Below are 23,085 nucleotides of genomic sequence, written 5' to 3'. Positions count from 1 at the left end.
TCAGGATGGAACATAAGAAAAACAAGATAAAAAAAAAAAACACTAGCAGAAATAAAACATAAATAACCCCTAAATAAATATATATTCAGGGTTCTATTTCTGTATTTCTGTGTGAATTTTGCTGAGCTGCAGTGTTGTTGCCATAACAACCAAGACATTTTTTTTACCCTTTTGATCCTTGGAGGATGTTTTTCCAATTATTTTGTTTTCTTAAGGCATATAAAAAGGTGGGGAAATTTTATTTATGTTTTTTATGTGATCTATTGTAATTTTCTCCAAATACAAAGTTCTTATTTGAAAAATCCATCAGTAGTATTGTTCTTTAGCGGTTATCTGATATCACAATATTTTTTTTACCTGCCAGAGTTGTCTACAGTAGGAGGAGGGACCGGGTCAGTCGGCATGCTTTTTTGTCCGTCGGCCATTTTGGAGTAACAAAAATAATTTCTTGCATTTGCAGCTGATGGCCAGTAGCTGATGGTGTATTTTATGATGCATTAGTGTCCACGTCAATGGTCGGTGTGCATTTATAACATAAAATAAGCACAAGAGGCACAAGAAAATGGCTTTTAGACAGCTGTCCACTATAGTGACCACTATGCATGAAAGGGTTAATTATAAAAAAAAACATTAGAGTGGTCTAAGAAGTTAATAAATATAGCAACGAAGTGGATAAATTAACAGTGCCTCTATCTTCATGACCATGTCCCTTTAACCCCCTCCGCTCATCCCCACTCTTAGCCACGCCCCTCAGTGGATCTTAGCTCCGCCCACTTCGGCATTTTGCAGATTTTGTCAAAGGGGCGAGGCTTATGGTTTCACAGTTCTCACACTGTAAAGGTGATCTATTATGCTTCCCTGAAGAGGTTAAAAATATATCTATGGTCTATTCAAAACATTTTAAATGCATTTTTTACACAAAATCATTCATTTCAGTTCTGCCTCTTTTGGGCTTCTTTCAAAATGAGCTTCTTTAACAACCTCCTGTTACTTTACATCCAAATAAACTGCTGCTGGTCACGCCCCTCAGCTCAACGTTTACTCTCACACATGAAAATGGCTGCAAACAGATATGCAATTACAGATCCGTACATCTTTGAAAAGCAGAATTGGAGCCTCCTGCATAACCAGCAAGAAAGCAACAAGTGGTGTCTGTGTGTTAAGTCAACAACAAAACACTTGTCTTTTCCAGCAGCCAATCCAAACGTGCTCGAGATCAGCTGGGGTTGCTAGGTAACGGGCTTGGCTTGTGGAATAAGACTTAATCTGGAGGTTTTTAAAACGACTCATTTTCCAGACACCAAAAAACATTAACTTCTCAACAAAAACAGCTGGGTGGGTATTTTTAAAAGGAGCAGAAACCCAAATGGAAAATAGAAACATGCAAAATGTGAAATTTTAATGATAGGTGAAATAAATAGATGTACCATTAAATAATGTACAGTAATACACATTTTAATCTTTTTTTTTTTTTTTACAAGAAACTCATTTTAAATAATAAATATATTTGTAAATAAGTAGAGGGACATAATGTTATGTATTTTTAGAGGGTGGCCAGTTTCTGACACTGTTATTTTGGGAGTTATGATTTTAACTGAATTCATGGTTGTATCTCATATTGATTATTTTCATTTCCATGACAAAGTTTAGCAAATAAAAAGGAAAAAGAAATGAGTGAAGAAGTTTTATTTACAAAACCAAACTTAGATGTGCCACTACAGACACTTTAGTCTTAATAATCCAGTTTCAGTTAATAAAGTAAAAATTTAAATGCAGACTTATCCAACAAAGAAGAGGAGAAACACTGACTGAAAGCATCAGTTTGCAGTTCTAACCAATGTGTCTGTAATTCACGATGGTAGGAAAATACCACTTATGACAAAAACTGCAGGCTAATCTAATGCACAAACACTCTGACCAAACCAATACATTTATGCTCCACTTCTGACCAGCATTGTTACTCAGGTTTGTTCAAATGCATGTTTACCCTGAATAACCATCTTTAAATCAGCAACTGGTTGATTGTGTGAGTCTCACTGTTTTCCACTTAAACGTTTTTTCTTTTAACTGCACTACATTAATGTATAGGTCAAAACGTTATTTTATCCGTTACATGACTCAATCTGTGTAAATTTGTCCTAAAAAGTCACTTTAAGCTACTCATGATGTGGATGGAAGGGAAGTTCAAATTCAGCTTATACTGTAAATCCTGCCTACAGCTATCGCTTTCATTTTGCTCAGACACAGAGAAAAAAAAGTAGCAACTAAAGCTAATTATGGTAGCAACATTGGTCTGATTTAACATGATCTGTGAATGCAAGTGGATGTTTTGTACTAACAGTAAAATGGTTTTTATTTTAAAACATGAACACCTTTGAGAGCCAGTAATAAGAAATGTATCTCAAACAAAACCAAAGGGACAGGAAAGTAAATCCCTTTAAGGATTTTATCAAATAAAACTGCAGTTTTCATTTGGATCTGACTCAAAATCCAATAAAAACACTAAAGAGACATGTAATTATAATAATTATAGTAAAATCCCTGCTTCAGAATGTGGCTTTCTTAAACACAACAACAGAAGTGCAGCAATAACACATGAAACAGCCGCAGACTTGATTAAAATATATACACTGCCCTCTACTGGATAAAAATATAAACTACACCCAGTGAGTTTTAAGTGCAAAATGCACAAAATTCAAGTTTTTGGCTTCATAAAACTGGACTGAATACATAAATTGTAGAAAAATAACACATTTGATTCAACATTTGGCATCTGTTTACTTTTCAGAGAAAGGCAACTTCACAAAACAAGCTGACCAGAACCAAACGGAACCGTTTGGTCAAGGAAAGTCCGACTTGGGGAGCGTTTGACCTGCACAGCGTGTTTTAGCGATGCTGTCCTTTATGGGAACGGGTTGTCCGGTGTGTAATTAAAACTGGCATCCAGGAACACGGCCAGGGTTCCCAGGGTGGTGATGATGACAAACAGCCACAGGAAGAGGCGGTCCACCACCAGGGCGATGAACTGCCAGTCTCCTGTCATCTGGAACACAAAAGCCACTTCCTGTTAGCGCCGACTCGGCTCCATTCAGCGCCACAAATCAGAGCTGGTTTGGGCCTGATGGTGGATAAAGTACTCGGCTCTAGTACTTCAGTAAAAATATTACATACCAAACATACCAAACCCTATACAAAGAAAAAAAATAAGATTCTTCCCACAAACAGCAACACTGGTAATGAAAAGGTGCCATAATTAACATAGAAGCTTACCAACATCAGACACTGAGCTAACAGCGAACTACAAAGCCATTCTGAGTCAAAGGAACGAGCTTCCTAGAAATGTAGTGCAGTTGAAAGTTAAAAGTTCCCCAAAAAAATAATCAAATAAAAATATTCAAAAAATGTACTCAACTACAGTACTAAAATAAATGTAGTTCTTTACAATCCGCCACTTGTACGGCCCAAACACTCACTGAATCGTCCGTGTCCTGCTTCTTCAGCTGCTCGGCTATGTAGGTCACGGCGTCGATGGCCGACTTCAGGTTGGGAGGGAGGATCAGGCAGAACCGGTCCGAGTCCGGGAGCTGCTGGAGCTGCACTGTGCTCTCACACCTGAATTAAACGCACAAGCTGAAAGAGTGAGGAATGGATTTCTAGCTAACCCAAAATGTGGCTAGCTTAGCTTAGCTACCTTAGCTTAGTGTGATTAATTTTTGGTACCTAAATGAAAAATGGTGGAAATTTTGGCCTCAAAACACAAGTGACTGTATAAAAACTAAGACAAAACTTAGCAGTTAGCGGTAACATACTAGCAGTTAGCGGTAACATACTAGCAGTTAGCCCACTAGCTAGAATACTGTGTTAAAATTCTATCAGTAACTCTGGTTAGTTTTTTGTATGGTATCAATTGAATGAACGTTATTAAGATTTTGATAAAACATCTGACTGTACATACAAACTGATACATCTAAACAGTACTTACCATGTAAGATTAGCATACCAGGTTAGCATGCGAGCTAAACATAATCCATTAAAATTCTGTCACAGTTAGCAGGTTTAATGTGATGAGTTTTTGTGTTGTTTCAGTTAAATAAACATTTAAGTTAGAATTCAGACCTCAAATAAATCAAAACTGATAAATTCAGAGCAAACCTAGCATAAAAGTTTAGCATATTAGCTTAAAATTCTATTAGAGGATACTCATTTGAACATAGCATGTTGTTATGCGTAGCATGTTGTTATGAATAGATCATTAGTAAGTTGATAACATGTTAACTGTGACAATATTGATTATTTTCGCTATCAAATGTTAGCATACTAAGCTAAGACTTGTCAGAAATGTTATAATTAAGTCAAACTTGTTTGTATAGCACAGTCCAGTCAGTAGGTACTTTAACAAAACAAATAAACATTACATTGCAGTGACCATTCAGTGATTGATACACATGCAAAGGTATTTTGATGTCAAATCTCTGACAATCGCCAACATGTTTTGACTTGTTTGTGGAATAACTGTCAGTCTACACAATGTGTGGTTAAAACTGTGACACGACACCGTTCACAGGCGCCATAAGCTGTGATTTATGTCATGACTCGGTAGCATAGCACTGTTGCATACCATCAGTGACTTTATCTGTCCTGCATGAGGCAACCATGACGGACTCGGTGTTGCCCCCATGCAGTTGGTGCCTTTGAGGCAACATTTATGTGATGCATTGACCTCTGAAGGATTCTTCCAGTCACAGCTGTTCCTTCAAAAACAAAGTGTAGACCGAAAAAAGTGCAGGAGGAAGCGTTTGAATTTTATACATAAAGCATTATTCAAGTCAAGCAGCAGGATCTTTCCTGTATATCAGGAAATATACAATATTTTTTTCATGTAAATTTCCTGCATTAATCATGGAATTTGTCTTTTTTAAATGTATTTTATCTGTCCCCAACCTAGATTTTAATTTATATAATGGTCCTGTGCATCCAATAAACATTAGCCGTGTTTCCATCAACATTTAATATGCACATTTTGAAGGTGGGGAAAGAACAGAAAGGGAAAGATGGCCGCCATCGGGTCACAAGAGGCCTAATGTTCAATGGAGTAGAAACAAAGAGCTTTCATCAACATATCTGCATTTTACTTCTGCTGTTTAGCTTGCAAGGCAATCAGAATGAAGGTATTTTGGTTGATTTTACCCGTTTGTGTGTTTTAATTTGGTAGAAACGGTGGAAAAAAGTGTTTTTCTCATGTCCAGGTTGACAATAAATTGTCCCAGAAGTTATTGGGATAAACAATAATATTGTTGTTTTGAGACCATTTTTAAGTAACATAATGGTAATGGCATAAAAATGCAAGAACTCAAACATTGGAATATCCAAATAAATATAACAAAACAAGCAACAAATAAACTTTATTATAAAGTCTCTTTAAACATAATTATCCTTAAAAAAAAAGAGCTAGTTGAGACCAAAACACCAGATTGAAACCTTTTGTCAACAAGTTTATGGTAGAAAGAAAAGAATGATGAATCATGCAAATGGAAAATTTAGAGTTTGTTTTAATTAATCATGCGATTAATTGATTTATTGCATATTGCCTTTTCACAACAAACACGTTCAGACTTATTGCATTTATTCTAATGAGAGAGAAAATCAAACTGGTCAACATTAAACAAAACTACAATAAATAACCTTAAACAAACTACAGAGCAATGGCTCCCAATGAAGTTGTTAAATTAGTAGCTAAAACACACAACATTAATTATAACAGTGAAAAAAAAAACATGGCAAAATCATACATGGAACCCTGTTTATAATTAAATTTATCTAAAATTAAAATAAACACAGAGTATGCTGATCGTAAAACAAACTACAGTTACAGAGGGCAACAGAAAAATGGGGGAGGGGCTGACAGTTACTGGTTGCTACGGCAACCCCCAACTGCCAAGGGCGGAGTAACGAAAGTCTGGAGAAAATAACTTTTTCTGACTCTACAAAATGAATTTAAAGAATAAGCAAACCAGTTTTGACAAACATTACAGTTAAAATGAAACTCGTTTTTTAAAAGCGTGATTTTAGCTAAAGGCTCGCCTGCAACTTCTGAAGGCTCTAAACATTAGGGTGATTGTTTTATGTTTTTAGCTTCGTCTGAAGCCCAGGTAATCACAATGTTCAGCTCTCCAGCAATCTGCGGCACTGAATGTGGCCGGTATGCAGCATGCATAGCACTATTAACTGTTCCTTTTCACTAATCTACAAGCACACGCACCAGCCTTCAATCAGCTGCTTCATTCATGTGTTGTCGCACCGTCTCCGTGTGTCTGGCTCGTCTGACCCCTTCCTCCTGCTGGTGCCACACTTTACCACCGCACACGCCTGTAACTGTACACTACATACACAGACTGTATAATAAATGGCCTCACTGTGACAGGTGTGCGCACACTCATACAACCGGAATGCATTCAAAGAAATAAAAGTGTTTCAGGAATCGAATGATGAAGAACCAGGAAAACTAATTGTGTATCCAAGACTGTAATTCGATGATAACAAATTTGCTGGACATTTTGAGATCATTTTCTAGTAATATACTGGCAATATTTCAAGTTCGCCCTCTCAAAGACCAGTAGATTTTAATTTTGAACAGAACACTCCACACTGACAGTGGAAGACATATTAAATGTCCCAAAAAAAAACAAAAAAAAACAACAATTTTTTATTTATTTATTTCAAGTAGATCTATCACAATAAGCAAGAAATCAATTAATTGGATTATAAATTTCCATTTGCATGATTTATAATTTTTCTCTTTCTACCAAAAACTTGACACCAGAATTCAGCCTGGTGTTTTGGTCTCAACTTGCTCTATTGGGAAAGATAATTAAGTCTACAGAAACTTCATAATTCATATTACTTGTCGTTTATCCATTTGGATATTCCAATGTTAAATGTTCATTAGAATTTAAAGTTGTATTCTTGCATTTTTATGCCATTACCATTATATTACTTGAAAATGGTCTCAAAACAACAATATTATCGTTAATCACAATAACTTCTGGGACAATTTACTGTCAACTTTCTGGACACTTTTTTCCACCGATTTTACCAAATTAAAACATATAAATGGGTAAAATCAACCAAAATACCTTCATTCTGATTGCCTTGCAAGCTAAACAGCAGAAGCAAAATGCAAATATGTCGATGAAAGCTCTTTGTTTCTACTCCATTGAACATCAGGCCTCTTGTGGCCCGATCAGTCAACAATGGCGGCCATCTCTCCCTTTCTGTTCTTTCGCCACCCTCCACCTCCTTTCAGTGGGATTACCCCCTAATGCCCAACCTAAATAGAGGCTTAGTGGCTGGCGACTGTCAATGGGAGTGCAGGGCTTAGCTGAGGCTGAATCTGATGCCTCTGGAACGGGGCGGAGATGCCGAGGAACCGGGCCGGCTTCATGAGAGCGCCAAAATGCTTCTGATGCCAGAGTCAAGTGGCAAGTCTCAGGATATTTCTTTTTTTTTCAACATTAGCCCCAGTGAAGTCAGCTGTGACTTTTTATCTTTAAAATAAACATGTACAAGTGAAATAAGTTTTTCTGATTACATTTCAAACCAATCCCAAAAAGTAGGCTGAGTTACAGATTCTGACATTTTAAAGGTTAGGATATGTTTGTCGGTTATATAAAACATGTTTCTAACATATTTTACACTTAATCATTTGTAGATAATGAGATTTCAGTCTGGATATTTTAGACTATTTGCTGTTTTAGGATGTCTTGTCGCTTTAAATCCTAATAATCTGCTGCTGGCAACACCTCCCAACCCAGCGTGAAACTGGCTGCAAACAGATGCACAATACAATCGTACAAATTTGAAAAGCAAAAGTAGAGCCTCCTGCACAATCAAGAAGAATCCAGCAGGTAGTTTCTCAATAGTAAGTCAACAACAAAACACTTGTCTTTTCCAGCAGTTATTGTACATCGTCTTCAGTCAGAGGCGTCTTCAGATTCGCTGAAATACAGACCGCTACGAGAAATCTTTCCTGCCAACAGCCATTACCATCTACAATAACTCTTTGAATTAATTAGTTACAACACCATTTAATTAATATTTTTGAATCGAATTAAAATTTAAAAATCAGTTCACTTGGGTTGCTAGGTAACAGTGCTGGGCTCGGCTGGGTTGCTAGGTAACAGCGGAATGCCTGTTTATTGTGACCAAGTCTGTCACAATAAGCAATAAATCCATCGCATTATTAATTAAAATGTACTTGATAATTTCCGTTCTGATATTTTTCCAAGGGCAATTTTGCTTACAGAGACATCGTAATCTATTTTATTTATGGTCCTCTTTGCACATGGTTTTTATTTCCGTTTTATTAGTTTTTGTTTGTTGTGTTTTATTTCAGCTAATTAACAAATCTTCTCGCTAGAGTGTGAAATGTTCTGTACAAAATTAAGGTTTGTTTTTGAAGGGGCAAGCTTGCATTATTGTCCCATTATCAATATATTGATTGAAAATTGTCTCAAAACAACAATAGTATCATTTATCGCAAAAATTACCTTCTGACAAAATGTATTATTGTGAAAGGCCTAATAGTGACTCAACATTTGGGAGATTTTTGAAACACCTAATTTTCCTGACATAAAAAACAACTAGTTTATTCTTATGAGCCGTAGAGACATAAATGCAAGCATGAAAAACATCCAAAATGTGAATTTTACATAAAAGGTCTCCTTTAAACTAAAAATGTGCTTTTTCTTTGACGATAGACCTTCCTAAGCATAACCTTACCTCCCTCTCCATGGTAAGACAAGGTCAGGGTTGATCTTGCGGAAGAAGTACTCTCCTCCAGGTTGGCGTCCACTGAAACCACGGAACGATATGTCGTCCTTCTCAGAGTCCTCCTCCAGTAAAGGTTCTTCTGGGTTTGGTCTCATCATGCCAATGTATCTGGGCAGGATGTGAATGAACACCTGCAAATTTAGGTATAACAGTTAAGTGAAGCTGTGAAATGGGATTTTTAATTGGTACTGACCCTTTACACGTAACATTACACTTTTCAGAAAGTGTGCCATTTGTCACGATGCATTAGCGTTGTAGCCTAGCATCACTTTTATTCAGTTGTAAAATGATCATAGTTGCTACATGATTGGCTGCAAACAGACAAGTATGAAAAACCAAACTTATTTTATTGTATAACTTTTAATGAGGAAGGAAGATGGCGGCCATGGCTAGCAGGAAGGCCTAGCAGACCTCAGTGTACTTGTGGATTTGAGCTAACAGTTTTTACAAAGTAAAAAGATTAACCTTTATATACTTTATAAGTAAGTATATGCAATCAGATATTGCAGAGACTGAGACTATATGTGTCTAATCTTTAGTAACCATGGAGACGATGCAGCACCACCATGTATCGTAGCATGTATGAACAAAACTGGCTAGCATCTAAACTCTTGAGTCAAACAGTGAAACAGTGTTTATGACATAGTGGTTTAAATCGTGTGGCGAGAATTCAGAAAAATTCGCCAGTTTGACCAAATGACCAAACATGTGAGGAATCAAATTAGCTGACCTTGAACAAGTAGAAACAATAATTATTGGAAAAACCAACTTGGAAAAACAATCGTGTTCAATAGTCCTGTTCCTAATTTACGATGTCCATCATGGCACCTCGATGTGATTAAGTTGCAAAGTGTCAACAGAAAGGCGATTCTTACCTTTCTGACCCAGTGTGGCATAATGTGGGTGCTGGGCGTTCGGTGGTGCAGGTTGAGGACGACCACGCTCAGGATGACGGAGAAGGTGACCAGGATCATGGTGAACATGACGTAGTTGACGATGATGGGGATGCCGAGTGAAGTTTCAGGGACTTTGTCGGCCAGCAGCAACATAAAGACAGTGAGAGCGATCAGGACGGAAATGGAGAGAGTCATCTTCTCCCCTGGAAACAGAAGAATAAAAAAACAAGTTAGGATTTATACACAAGCTGGAAATCCTGATTAGAACCAGAAAACTCCAAACAGTGTTAATATTTGCTTTAAAAGAGATAATTTTTTATTTTAAAGTGCCTTTTTTACTTTTCCAAACCTAATAATGTAGTCATCATCTTTGGCTAAAATAAAAAAATAAATAAAAAAATTCTGATAATCTCAAAATGTATGTTTTTTTTTCTAGCATATTTTCAACTTTTGAAACCCTGAAATTTCCTTGTTTTTTCTATAATTTTTTTTTTCATAAAAAATTAAATTTTTGGATGGAAATTTACTTCTCATTTTAATAACTACAATAGCCATTGTTCCAAATAAGTGCACTACAGCCACAGACAAATTAGCTCAGCTTGAACAAGTAGAAACTAGTTAGGCAAAAACGACTTTGGAAAACGATCTCTGCCGCTCCGTTCAATTCTCCCATTCCTCAACGTGATTCGGCGATGTTTTGTAAAAGGTCAATACAGCTTATGATGATCCCACATTTTCTGCATTAATTTCATGCTGACCTGCCCCAGGAGGCAGGTAGAAGACGAATATAGCCAACACGCTGGTGAGGATGCAGGGAACGATGATGTTGATGATGTAGAAGAGCGGCTTCCGCTCTATGATGAGGTAGAAGGTGATGTCCTCGTACAGATCGTCTCCAACGTTCTTCCTGCTTGGTTTGTGACGAATGGCCCATTCTCCATTCTCTGTGGCGAACGAAAAGACACTCCAACGTCTCAAAGAAATGAATAAATACCAGAATAAATGGGTTTAGATAAGTGTCTGTTTGGAGCAAACCTGTGAAAGCATTTTTATCGATGACGATCTCATGGATTTCTGTCCCGTTCTCATCAAGGTAGACCTGCAGGTCGACCTCTGAAGCGTCGTAGGTGTACGAACGGAAAACCATGCTGCAGTTTTGCCAATCAAATGGGAAATATGCCACCTACAGATTATATAAACCAAACACAATACACTTTTATTTCCCATCAACATGATGCTATATTTTTGTCTCAAGCTACTTCTACTTTACAAGCTTTCTCATTTCTGATACCAAGTTAATGTCGCAAAAAGCAAGAAAATTGGGATTTGATCAACACAAACCACACATGTATAGGGCTAGTTTTATACCTCAATGGAGCAGGAGCTACGGTAGATGGCAGGTGGCAACCAAGAGACCATACCGTTACTGTAAACCAAGACGTTAACGTACAGAGCCACGTCAAACTGCCCGTCGTGACTGTGAGGAGGAACAAAGACAAACGTGAGACCTTTATTCACACTTTACGCATAAAATCACTCATTTATTTATTTATTGTAGCAAACCTGTTGCCTCAGTCATGACGGGTTATTGCATTGGTGGAGACACGGCACTCACTTGTTTATGAGGTAGATGTCAGGACGCCACACCTTGTTGGGAGGAATCCTCACAACAGCAATGTTGTCGTATTCCTCCGGTTTCCATGACAACCTGTAGTCTGTCCAGTTCTGGGATGGATGCAGGAAAAACAACAGACAGGGTTGAAATGGTAAAAAAACAAAAACAAAAGAAGAACAGATATGTTCTGAGTAACTGATGCCAATGTCGGCTTCCCTGATCAGAGATTAAACCCAGAAGTTAAATATATTATAATGTAAAGGTAGTTTTAGAGTACAATGTGTATTATGCCCATTGAAGAAAAAAAAAAATAGGAACAAATTTCCACAAAAAAAATATAAGAAATTTACTAGAAAAAAAATTGGAAATTCCTGAGTGTGAAAAGTCAAAACTTTTCAAAAGTTGAACATTTTTGACTTTAGAAATCACCGATGGAGTTTTTTTTTCTTTAAGAAAGTTTCTAAACTTAATATTAAAATTTCTAGAACATTTTCAACTTTCATTATCTCAGAAATGTCCTTGTTTTTTTCTACAAATTTTCTGAGTTTAATCTAAAAATTTCTGAATTTTTGGTGGGAAATTCACTCAGTTTTTTCTTCCATCTACAATGACCTGGCCTACATGATTAAAGGGATCCACAACTAGTTGAAACAATTAACTTTGATTAATATTCACTTCAGATGTGGAAACAATACAGTGAAAAATACCATAGGTTGCTAAGTTTTCTATTAAATTTCAAGAAAATATTTCTGCACACACATCACCATGTTGGATGGATGATGTATGCTACATGCTAATGCTAGCTCCATCCACTCTGAACAGTAATTGTTGTGCTTTGTTCTGTGTTACAACAATTTAAAGATGCTTCATTAACACTTTAAACATCCATTCATTACCCACTCATTTGTTTAGATTCCATGTTAGCTCCTGCTAATGCTGTTAGCTTCTGCTAACACTGTTAGCTATAGGTAATGTGGTAAACAGTAGATCAATAGTCAATCACATTTGTTTGGTTCAACAAATATTTTGTGTATATATAAAAGGCAACCTCTGTAAGTGAGAAATATAATACAGATTTTGAAGTAATTGTTGAGTTTTTATGTATGATAACTTTTAGGTTAATGCATAAATTACAATATATTGAGGCCAGCATGTTCATCTAGTGATGGATCCCTTTAGGTTTGGGAGTCAGAAAGCGGCTTGGCGTTACAGAAAAGTGTTTTTATGTCCATACCAGATTCATAAACACGTTTGTTGTCATCTCGCCGTTCTTTTCATTCTGTAGCAGGACAGAAAGGAAAACATTGACGTTCGTTAATGTGTGCTGTTGACATCTAAGCCTACTTTGTCATGTTATATTGTTTAGGAGAATGAGAAAAATACTCCGTCTAGTCATAATTTTACACATTTAGCAGAAAGAAACTGCACCTCTTTAAAAACATTTTTTACATGACACCATATGCATCTACATTATTGGTTCCCCTGCTTCCAACAGGCTGTACGACTCCTCTGTGCCTGTAGGACAAAACTTTGTGTTCTTTGGTAATCTTTCCAAAGCTTGTAGCCTTCAGAGAGAGATTATTTATCATCCCTTTTCTTTTGAGAAGACCGTCAGCAACCTTTACAGGCCTGAGAGACATTTTTTCCATCTAGCTAAATCAAATTTGTTTAGCGCCACAAAAGCTACAAGCAAAAAATTATTTTTACAATATCTACTACAAGACATTTGTTTAGATTTTTAAATTAAAGAACAACAATTTCCACTTTGTTTTTAGGTTTTAGAATAATGAAAATGTTTTTGTATTCTCTCAAGTTCAACATTCTACTTTTTTAGTGTAGTTTGGAACCAAAACACTAAAAAATGACTTTGTAAGAAGAATATTCTTTATGCTATTTGTTATTGTCTATTTATTCAATAACGTAACAATTTAGCAGCAAAAGCTTTTTTTTTTTTAAATGTTTTTTTGTTGACATGGTTTTTGGTTAAAATGCAATTAATTACACTGAAAAAACACAAAATTTTACCACAAATTTTGGTCTAGTTTGTAGTACAAATATCTTTGCACACATACAATAAGACAAAGCTAACTTATTAAGCAAGACATAGAAGCTTGTTTAACGTCAATAATTCCTTAATATTGATGAAAAGTACTAGTTTCACTGGCAGATTATTTCATTTACAACATGGAAAAAAAATCAAAGTAAAATAATCTGTCAGGAAAACTAGTACTTTTTTCATCAATATTAAATTATTTACTCAAAAAAGCTTCTATTTGCACTAAAACCTACACCAAACGGTAAGTTTTTTTTTTTTGTAGCGTAATTAAAAACTCTGAAATGAACTCAATAAGTGTTTCTAATGGAGTCCCGCCTCTCCTGCATCAGTAATAAGTGAGGGTTTCTATTGGTTTTGCTGGATATTCACCAAGCCGATGAGCTGCGACAGCGTCATCCCCACGCGCACCGTCACCCTCTCCTTCCAGTGGCGCGCCGGCCTGACCTTCACGTTGTAGTCCTGGAACAACTTCTGGTGGAGTCTTCGCTCCGTCTCCGAGGCGCCTGGAAGACCAAATATTTACTGTGACGAATGGTGCAGGAAAGAAATGTGAAACGGCTTAGAGCGAGTGACAGGACGGTTGGACAAAGTGTGCTTGAACTCCCAGCGTAAGCCTCTGAAAGGCAGTGTGTTTGTTCTCTGGATCGATAAGTCACACCTGCTGCGGTTTGGTGTTGTGTTCAATTCCCACTAAGATTACAGGCTAAAAATATCATCTGACGCAATCTACAGGATGCACGGCTGATCTGTTATTTAATGTAGAGGTCGCCGACCTCATGGCAAAGAGAGAGAGTCTCATAGCAGGCGGTGAGGAAACGCGCAAAAAATAAAAATAAAAATAAAAAAGTGGTGATGATGACTGCTGCTTCCTGGGAGACTCCCAGTAAAAAATGACCCTAAAGTATTTTGTCTAGTTTCTACACTTGAAATAAGACAAAATCAACTTACAAGTAACTTTTCATCAAGAAATAGAAGCTTGTTTTAAGTCCAAATTCTTGAATATTGATGAAAAAGTACTAATTCCATTGGCAGATTATTTTTACTTAATGGAACAAGTACTTTTTAAAAATCAATATTAAGAAATTATTTATGTAAAACTAGTTCCTAAAAACTTATTTCAAGAGTACTAAGATATTTGCACTAGAAACTTGACAAAAATACTTGGTAAAATGTGTTTGCAGAGAATATATATCGCGATAGACACGTGATAGATAACACAGCTGATATATTAATAATATCCAATATGTAGAATATTCACTGAACTCTGATCCAGATGAAAGGCTTTAACTGCTCAACCTCTCATATCCAGCTAGGCAAGGTTGGTGGAATCAACTAACTCACTCACTCTTTGGTTACCTAGCAACTCACTCACTCTTTGGTTACCTAGCAACGACCTGCTGAGTAACTGCGGCAGCAGCAGCTTAAAGTTCCACCATTGTGACTCATAAGTGCTTATAAATAAGAAACAACAGGGTGTAAAAACTGTGAATAAAACAGGTAAGACCATGGTACCTGTTTGACAGCATTTCAGATATTTAGAATAAATAAATAATAATTAATTATCAATAGACAATTATGGATATCGACTGATATGAAATGGTTATATCGTGATAGGTTTTTCAGGCACATCATCCAGCCATACCCTAAAGATATGATGGGATGGACTTTGCTGAACAACCTTGGTGGAAAATTATGTTTAACTCAACATTCAAAGCCTTCTGTCATTGACAAAAGAGTGATCTAAAACAAAGACTGTCTTAACAAGCACAAGGGTTCAATTACTGTATTTCAATAAAATAGTTAGTCCATTAAAAGACTCAAGTCCAAAATTCAACATAATCTGCAGCTGAAAATCTTCAAAATTTCCTTCAGATCCATCTATTTTTCAGTTTTCATCTAAACTTCCGTAGGAAAAGAAAAAAATAAATCAATGTTTTCAAATAACTTAAATAAATAAAATGAGAAATGTGTTCAAAAGCTGTTTACATTTTTATTTTAAAAATGTGATTTTAATCTGACGATCAAGCCTGATCTGAACACATTTTGACTTATTTGATATGACTGTAAAAACTTAACAAAAAAAGATATCGTAAAAAATATAAATCAGGCAGCTGAATTAATTCATGTTTTGATTGCATAAGTAGAAAAATCAATCTGCAAAGGTAGTTGGAACCAAATTTCAATTTGATTTAATTGACAGCAAAATTCCTAACATTTAACTTTACTTAAATATTTATCTAAATATAATTTTAAAATGTTTTAATTATTCGAGAAATGGAATTTAGGTTTTTCACAAGCTGTCAGACATAACAGCAGAAATATCCTTTAGTGTACAACGAATCTGTGAAAAATATTTAATTAAAATTAATATAATTAATTAAAATGATGCACAATTTTACTCAGTTATCAGAAACCTTAACAACAAAACAGCTTTTATGAGCCACCAATCTTGTTCTCCTGGTGACAGCAGGAAATAGGATTATGAGAACTGACTGATAAATATAATAAATAAAACATAATTTTCAGGAGAGACAGTGAGGGACAAACAGGACACACAAAAGGGTCAACGAGTGTCACAGTGAGCAGCAATCGACACCGAGCTAATGTGACGGATACGCTACGAGGAAGACGGATCAGAGGGATTTCTGGGATACCGTCTCCAACGGGGACGGAAATATTTTCTGATTAACAAACAATGATGTGTTGATTTCGTTCATTAGATCGTCCTGTGCAAGAAATAGATGACAGATTTTCTTTTTTTCATAAAAAAATACAAAAAACATTGATAAAAAGGAAATAAAAGTAAATATCCTGTTCCCCCACCCCCGAATGTATTTCAGCTGTAGAGGTTTATTTGTGTCTTTATTTTGTATTTGATGTCGTCAAGAAAGAATATCGATGTCGTCCTGCACCACAGGCCACCAACCAGAAAAATGCAACAGGTTGTTTTCCTGAGTGTTATTCGAGGTCAAACAGGAATTAAATTTTATTTAAACAAAATTATTTTATATCTAAATTTGTTTTAAAAATGACAAGAATAAAAAAGAAGCTGATTTATTCACTATAACATAAAAACATTATTATATGTAATGGTGTTATGTATACTAAGCAAAAACAATAAGGTTTGGTTACGATTGTTTATTTTTTATTAGTTTACACACTCCGCAGAGAAAATATACAGGAAACATTTTGCTATTTTGATCTTCATAATGTATGTATAAAAAATAAAGATATAATAAATTTACACCTTTTTCAGTCCACACTTTGTGTTCTTGCCATTGACAAGAATTTAAGTATTGTTTGTCTATTTCTGTAATAGTTTTGTCTTGTTTATTAACCATTCTTTTGCTTTTTTCTGTTTTTTTTACTTGGAAAGGTTAAATCCTTCAATCAGACCTTATTATTCAGAAACATACATGGGCCATGAGAAAACAGAAAAATTAGAAAGCAAACAATAAAAATAGGCAGCAATAGAAATTGAAGCAGGAAATGACAGAAATAAATAAATAATATCTGAAAGATTTAAAAAATGTAAACTTTTAACATGTACATAATAAAATACTATAGATTCCCTACCTGTGCAGGTGAAACAAAGAATGCAGCATATTATGAGAAATGAGTCCATGTTGAAACTCAACCTTATCCGAACCATGATGGCCACCATTACATCCTTGTTAAAGGCTGCAGTCGTTTTGACTCCTCGGTACCGTCCCCCTGAATCCAGACTTCTCCAGCGGGACACTCTGTCCGTCCAGCGTGCGTCTCTCCCGCCCCTTCGGATCTTTGTGGCTCCACTGGTCAAACCACGGCCTGATTGGGCGCCCCATGCTGGGAGTCACGAAAGGGTGGAATGTGTTTGTACTGGGAGGCCTGCGGCGTGGACACCTGTTGGTGCTCACCAATCTGGGGTTAGGGGACGGGTGGGTGGAAGAAGAGGAGGAGGAGGAGGAAGAGCAGGGGATGGGATTATGACAGTGGAGATATTATCAGGGCAGAATGAGTTGTGAAGGGTTTTTTTCTAGGAATAGGTGGAGGATTGATAATCTACTGAAGATGAAGCAGATTACTGCAGGCATCTGTTGCTAATTGGACGTCCTTCCCATCCTGTAACTCAAGAGTGTCCAAAATAAAGCTCGGGGCCATTTGTGGCCCTTTAGAACAATTGCGTATGCCCTTCATCCTCAAGCTAATAATAGTACAAATTTGGCCCTCTTATATAGGCATTTGATATAGATTGGTACTTTTTTTGCCAAATTTTATATTTCCTTAAAGAAAAGGTTATGATATGTCTATGGGTGATACAAAACATGTTCATTATGTTTTTTTTCCACAAAATAATTTTCAGGTTTTAGTCTGGTCAGTTCTGCCTAATTTGAGCTCCTTTCAGAATGAGCTGTTTTAGGGCGTCTTGTCACTTTAAATCTAAATAAGCAGCCGCTGGTCACGCTCCCAACTCACACTGAAAATGGCTGCAAACAGATGTACAATAACATAACTGTACATCTTCAGAAAACAGAAGTGGAGCCTAATGCACAATCAACAAGAATGCAGTAAGTGGTTTCTGAAAAAGACAAAAACACGTCTTTTCCAGCAGCCATTGTACAGCGTATACAGTGGTAAAACTAGTTGACCAAATGTACTGGTGCCTCTCTTGGGTTGCTAGGTGATGGAGGGTGCCTGCTGTTTTGTGATATTCCTGAGGTTTTTGAAATGGTTTATTTGGCTCACATGATCATTTGGTAACATCAGGATGTTGTCCCCTAACCTCAGGCAGAAATTACGACAGACGACACAAAATAGTAGGAGGATGATGGTTTGTTTTTGGTTCCACCAGAGCTCTCACAGCATCAATCAATTCATAGAAAGTTGTGTCATTCATCACTCCTCTGTAAAATCACAGACTGCAATTTCTCCGCTAACACCATGGATGAATTAAGAATTATTATTATCTCATTATCTCATGTTGCTAGCATGATTTTTAATGACTTATCGTGTGAACAAAGTTATTCAGATTTTAATTTTGTTTCTTATTTAATGGAAACACCACAATTTCAAATTGTGTTTATTTGACATTAGGACAATATGAACAAAGATTTGTGCACATTTGTAATGGAAACACAGCTACTGACAGACTGGCTTCACTGCCCTGTGGTGTGATGTAGTGATGACAAATAGACCGGGTGAGCTTTGAGGAGCAAGCAAGACCAGTTGACTGAACCACTTCAACCGAGTCTTTTTGACGCCTCTGCAATGCTGTCATACTAATAGCTAAATCTGTTAGCTTTTATCAGATATCTTGTTCCTCCTCGTGATCCATAACATATGATACATGCAGAGGGCTGAGACATAGATGAACTGGTAAATCAAAACTTCTGACTTTTAACTCTCCTCTTTCTTCATCAGGACCAGCCGAACTTGCTCTTTATGAAGATGATTTATGTAATTTAGCGCTTGCTCTTCTGTCATTTACTCTCCAGCTCTTCCTCTCTGTCCTCTCCTGCCTCCTGGGTCAGGTTATGCCCTCTCTCTAAAAAAACCCCTGGCCGTAAATCAGAGCCACAATGAGGGCTGAGAGAAGCGAAATGTCTCAGGTTTGCCCCGTGCATGCCAATGCACCGGGTATAAATACATCGGTCACAGGGGCCCCTGTGTATTTTCATGCATCCGCTAAACAGCTAATTTGAAGTATCATGCAAGGCCAGAGTGTTAACTAAGAGTGTGAGGAAGGAGATGAGTGCAACTTGACCGGTACGGCAGTGGTAATGCTGTGTAAAGGTGTATAGTGTTAAAGGGCTATCAGCAGTGTCAACAGGAAGATCTGATGAGGAAGAGTGTAAAGTTTCAGCTTTAAATGCTTCACGCACTTCAAATCAAGAATATAGAAATGTCATTGAAGAAGACATCACTGACCAGCTACTCATAAAACAATCATGCAAATATGAATCAAATTTGACTTTTTCACAGCAGTCTGAACGGCCCGATTCCAATATTTTCCCCAAAAAAATCTGATTTGTGTTACATCTGTATGTGGTACTAAATTGGATACATCCGATTATTTTTTAAAGTGTCTGCAAACTGAACGGTGACATTCCTTTTTATCTGACTTTTATATCATTGATGTCTGACATGCATCATAATTCTGCACCAACAGAAACCAGACCTGGTCCATCTGGGTGTAAACAATGGCTGAAAATTATAGTTATGAAAATTTAAAAATTATTAAAGAAGTCTGTTTCAGTGAAGCGCATGACATCACAATCCCTCCACTCCTGGCTCTGACTGCACATCCAGACTGACTTCCCTACAGTAGTTACAGTCAATGATCCACCTACAGTCATTGCTATACCACTGATCACCTGCGTCAAACTACTAAATTTAGATCAGGGAACCGCCATTTTCGTTTCGGACAAACAAGAGCAGTAAGCTGTCTGAACAGCTAATTTTGTTTGTGCTCCACTGATTTAGGTTATTAATATGTACAATTAAGTGCCCGGCAATAGTTGTTTGATAACGACAAATCAAGATGAAGAACTGTTTTATATGAAACAGAGCTGATAAAGTAATGGTGAGAGCTGCTGAGTGTTGCTCACCAAAGCTTGACAAGAGAACAGGCATTTCCAAATTGATATTTAATTGCAAAAATGAACTGCGAAGCATCAAGAAATCAATATTTTTTTTTAACCTGCAATTGTTGTGGCACAGGAACAATTGCCTGTGCCACAGGCACAGGTAATCAAAGTAATCAAAGTTAACTTAGTGCTAGCAAGTGCTAATGCTAGCTGTCATACGTCCATAGCTTAAAAAAAATCCCCTACCTTTCAACCAACGTTTCCTTCTTTCACCTCACGTTGAGTCCTTTGCATTTCAATCATGGTTTAATCTTTTAAGTTTAAAGCACTCATTTCATGACCATGAATAATTTTCAATATTTAGTTTATTTTTGATCAAATAAAAAGATTTTTGCCACTAGCTAAATAGTTAGTGCCCTGTATTTAAAGAAATGACGAACAAAATATAAGCTAACAGCGAGAAGGATGGCAGCATTCGACCGGAAGACAGCTCAGCTGTTGCTATGGCATCTTAGTGGCGTTCTGCTTAAACGTTATGGGGGCAGGGAGCATCAAGGATTTTATTCGGAGGCACACAGGGAGCCATTGCAAGGATAGTAATGCTGCTGTTCGGACACAAATGGAGGAGAATGAACCACAAAACCGAGACAGACCAGCCGATTGTCCACATCACTGGTGTGTGTTCTTATTACCATGCTAATGTCGTATTTTTCAAGACGACATTAGCATGTTGTTGGTGTTTTTCTGGGAAATGTATTTTCTTTGATGTCTTTATGTATAAACACTTCATTATTAATTTAACTGGTCATTTTTACCTGGACATGGAAAAGTTAACAAACATATTGAGCCACGTGTTTAAACAGAGGACGGTAGAGTACAACGGCGCGTCATCCTACTCTCATGGGGTGGGACGTGCACTGCAGTGATGGACATCGTTTTATGGCAGTGTTTGTTGTCTTTAAAAAGTTATCCATAGAGCAACCGTTCATGCATATAGATCGGTTAGAGAACCCCAAAACTGTACTCCAATCAGAGTAGTAGACTTTAAATATATTTAATTAAGCAAGTGTAAAAAGTATTTGGTAAACCTCTGAGTAACTGATCATAACACCTGATTTAATATTCAAAATGTGTCCTTAGACAACTATAAGTATAAAAGTTATGTGAAGATTCTTATATTTTACAGAGTGTTACCAAAATATTTATATAAATGAATTAGGTTTGGAGGCTGGTTTTAGACCAGATTTACCACAGGGGCAAGGATAGTCAGTGTTTTTCTATGGCAACACTTGAAAAAGAATGAAACAAACAAACCCAGAGGTCAGCCCGTAGACTAACAGGACTCGCTATGAACCATAGAGGTCAGCCCGTAGACCAACAGAACTCGCTATGAACCCTAGAGGTCAGCCCGGAGACGAACAGGACTGGCTATGAGCCCTAGAGGTCAGCCCGTAGACCAACAGGACTCACGATGAGCCCTAGAGGTCATCCCGTACAGCAACAGGAGTCGCTATGAGCCCTAGAGGTCAGCCCGTAGACCAACAGGACTCGCTATGAAGCCCTAGAGGTCAGCCCNGCTTAAACGTTATGGCGGCAGGGAGCATCAAGGATTTTATTCGGAGGCACACAGGGAGCCATTGCAAGGATAGTAATGCTGCTGTTCGGACACAACACATGAGCCATTAAACCGAGACAGACCAGCCGACTGTCAACATCACCGGTGTAACTAGGTACCGGCAGCCAATTTTTTTTCTTTAGATTTTTGGTACTCTAAATGCATTTTTCTACTAAGTGTATTACCAGAAAAGAGCAGAAAAAATTTCAGCCCATTATCTCTAACGGTTTTTGAGATTTTGGGGGTTAGGTGTACCTTCCCACAAACGCACTTTGGAGTAGAAAAAGATGTGGTTTTTGAAAGTCGATTACTCAAAAAATAAATCAATTTAACACTTATTTGTAATTACATTCTTTAAATAGATATAAATTATATTGTAAAACATGAAAATGTGCAGTATAATTAGCTTACTTTAAAAATGAAGGTTCTTTAAAAAATTGAATTTTTAAAATAACTGAAATTTTATTATTTACCCTGACAGCAGAGATGGCATGTTTGGGATATGATATTAAAAAATATATATTGAAACTAAGGCCCAAAAGCCATTTTTCCCAGGCTGCTATGTGATTTTAACAAGCCCAATTTTTTGTAGGGGTCTGGGACAGTCAAACAAAAAATTATTTGGCTGCAAAAATGCTTCCTAAGCTAATTTGACCGACGGAACAAAATTTCAAAATTAGACAAAATTGAGTATTTTTTGACCACTCCTCAAATTTGTATCTTTCATTGGATTTCAATGAAACTTCTTTAGTACAAGTAAATTAGGTTGCTGAACATTATAAANAGACCAACAGGACTCACGATGAGCCTTAGAGTTCAGCCCGTAGACCAACAGGACTCGCTATGAGCCCTAGAGGTCAGCCCATAGACCAATAGGACTCGCTATGAAGCCCTAGAGGTCAGCCCGTGAGCCAACAGGACTCGCTATGAACCCTAGAGGTCATCCCGGGGACCAACAGGAGTCGCTATGAGCCCTAGAGGTCATCGCGTACAGCAACAGGAGTCGCTATGAGTCTTAGAGGTCAGCCCGGAGACCAACAGGACTCGCTATGAAGCCCTAGAGGTAGGTACCGGCAGCGACGCTCTTTCCACTCAGGAATGGGAGAGAACGCGCGCTGATCATAGAAAATGCCCTAACGTCCCACCATAAAAAGTCCTTTTTAGAATATTTTTTTTCCAAAAGCAACACTACTGTGTTAAAGTTCATTGATTTTTTTTTCCAATGATACCAGTTTTATGTATGTTGAAGCAAATTAAACACTTTAAATTTCCCAGTAATTTTCATAATTTTTTCGAAAAGCCGCATTATTTATGCTAATTCGAACGCCCCTCCTGACACATAGTTCAAGAAAATCAGTTGGCCCGTCACGAACATATGACCAAATGAGTCAACAGTGATATCATATTAATCCTTAATCTATAGGCTTTCTCTACATACCCGGTTTGTCAAGGATTATTTTTAAAATGTTTAGATGCTGAGAAATTCTCAGCATCTAAACATTTTA

The 23,085-nt window shown here is 37.0% G+C and overlaps 1 protein-coding gene and 1 long non-coding RNA gene across 2 annotated transcripts in view; one reads left to right on the top strand and one right to left on the bottom strand.

The window, feature by feature from the left end:
• Positions 1-1,672: 1,672 nt before the first annotated feature.
• chrnb1l (cholinergic receptor, nicotinic, beta 1 (muscle) like) lies at positions 1,673-17,223 on the bottom strand. The gene is made up of 11 exons (XM_016664520.1): positions 16,973-17,223; positions 13,766-13,899; positions 12,575-12,619; positions 11,341-11,450; positions 11,094-11,202; positions 10,761-10,908; positions 10,484-10,669; positions 9,705-9,928; positions 8,779-8,960; positions 3,474-3,612; positions 1,673-3,043 (listed from the first exon to the last, which is right to left on the bottom strand). Exons 1-11 carry the CDS (start codon positions 17,058-17,060, stop codon positions 2,903-2,905), a joined length of 1,506 nt encoding a protein of 501 aa, XP_016520006.1. The 5' UTR covers positions 17,061-17,223; the 3' UTR covers positions 1,673-2,902.
• Positions 4,783-23,085, top strand: part of LOC107833986 (uncharacterized) — a 22,959-nt gene continuing 4,656 nt past the window's right edge. Inside the window, exons 1-2 of the long non-coding RNA XR_001659748.1 lie at positions 4,783-4,794; positions 20,829-20,839. This is a non-coding gene — a long non-coding RNA (uncharacterized LOC107833986). The remainder of the gene's footprint in view (positions 4,795-20,828; positions 20,840-23,085) is intronic.

The sequence above is a fragment of the Poecilia formosa genome, unplaced genomic scaffold (genome assembly GCF_000485575.1).
Source record: "Poecilia formosa unplaced genomic scaffold, Poecilia_formosa-5.1.2 Scaffold492, whole genome shotgun sequence".
Lineage (NCBI taxonomy): Eukaryota > Metazoa > Chordata > Actinopteri > Cyprinodontiformes > Poeciliidae > Poecilia > Poecilia formosa.
Note: the sequence above shows the minus strand (reverse complement) of the source record. Positions and strands in the feature narration are given on the sequence as shown.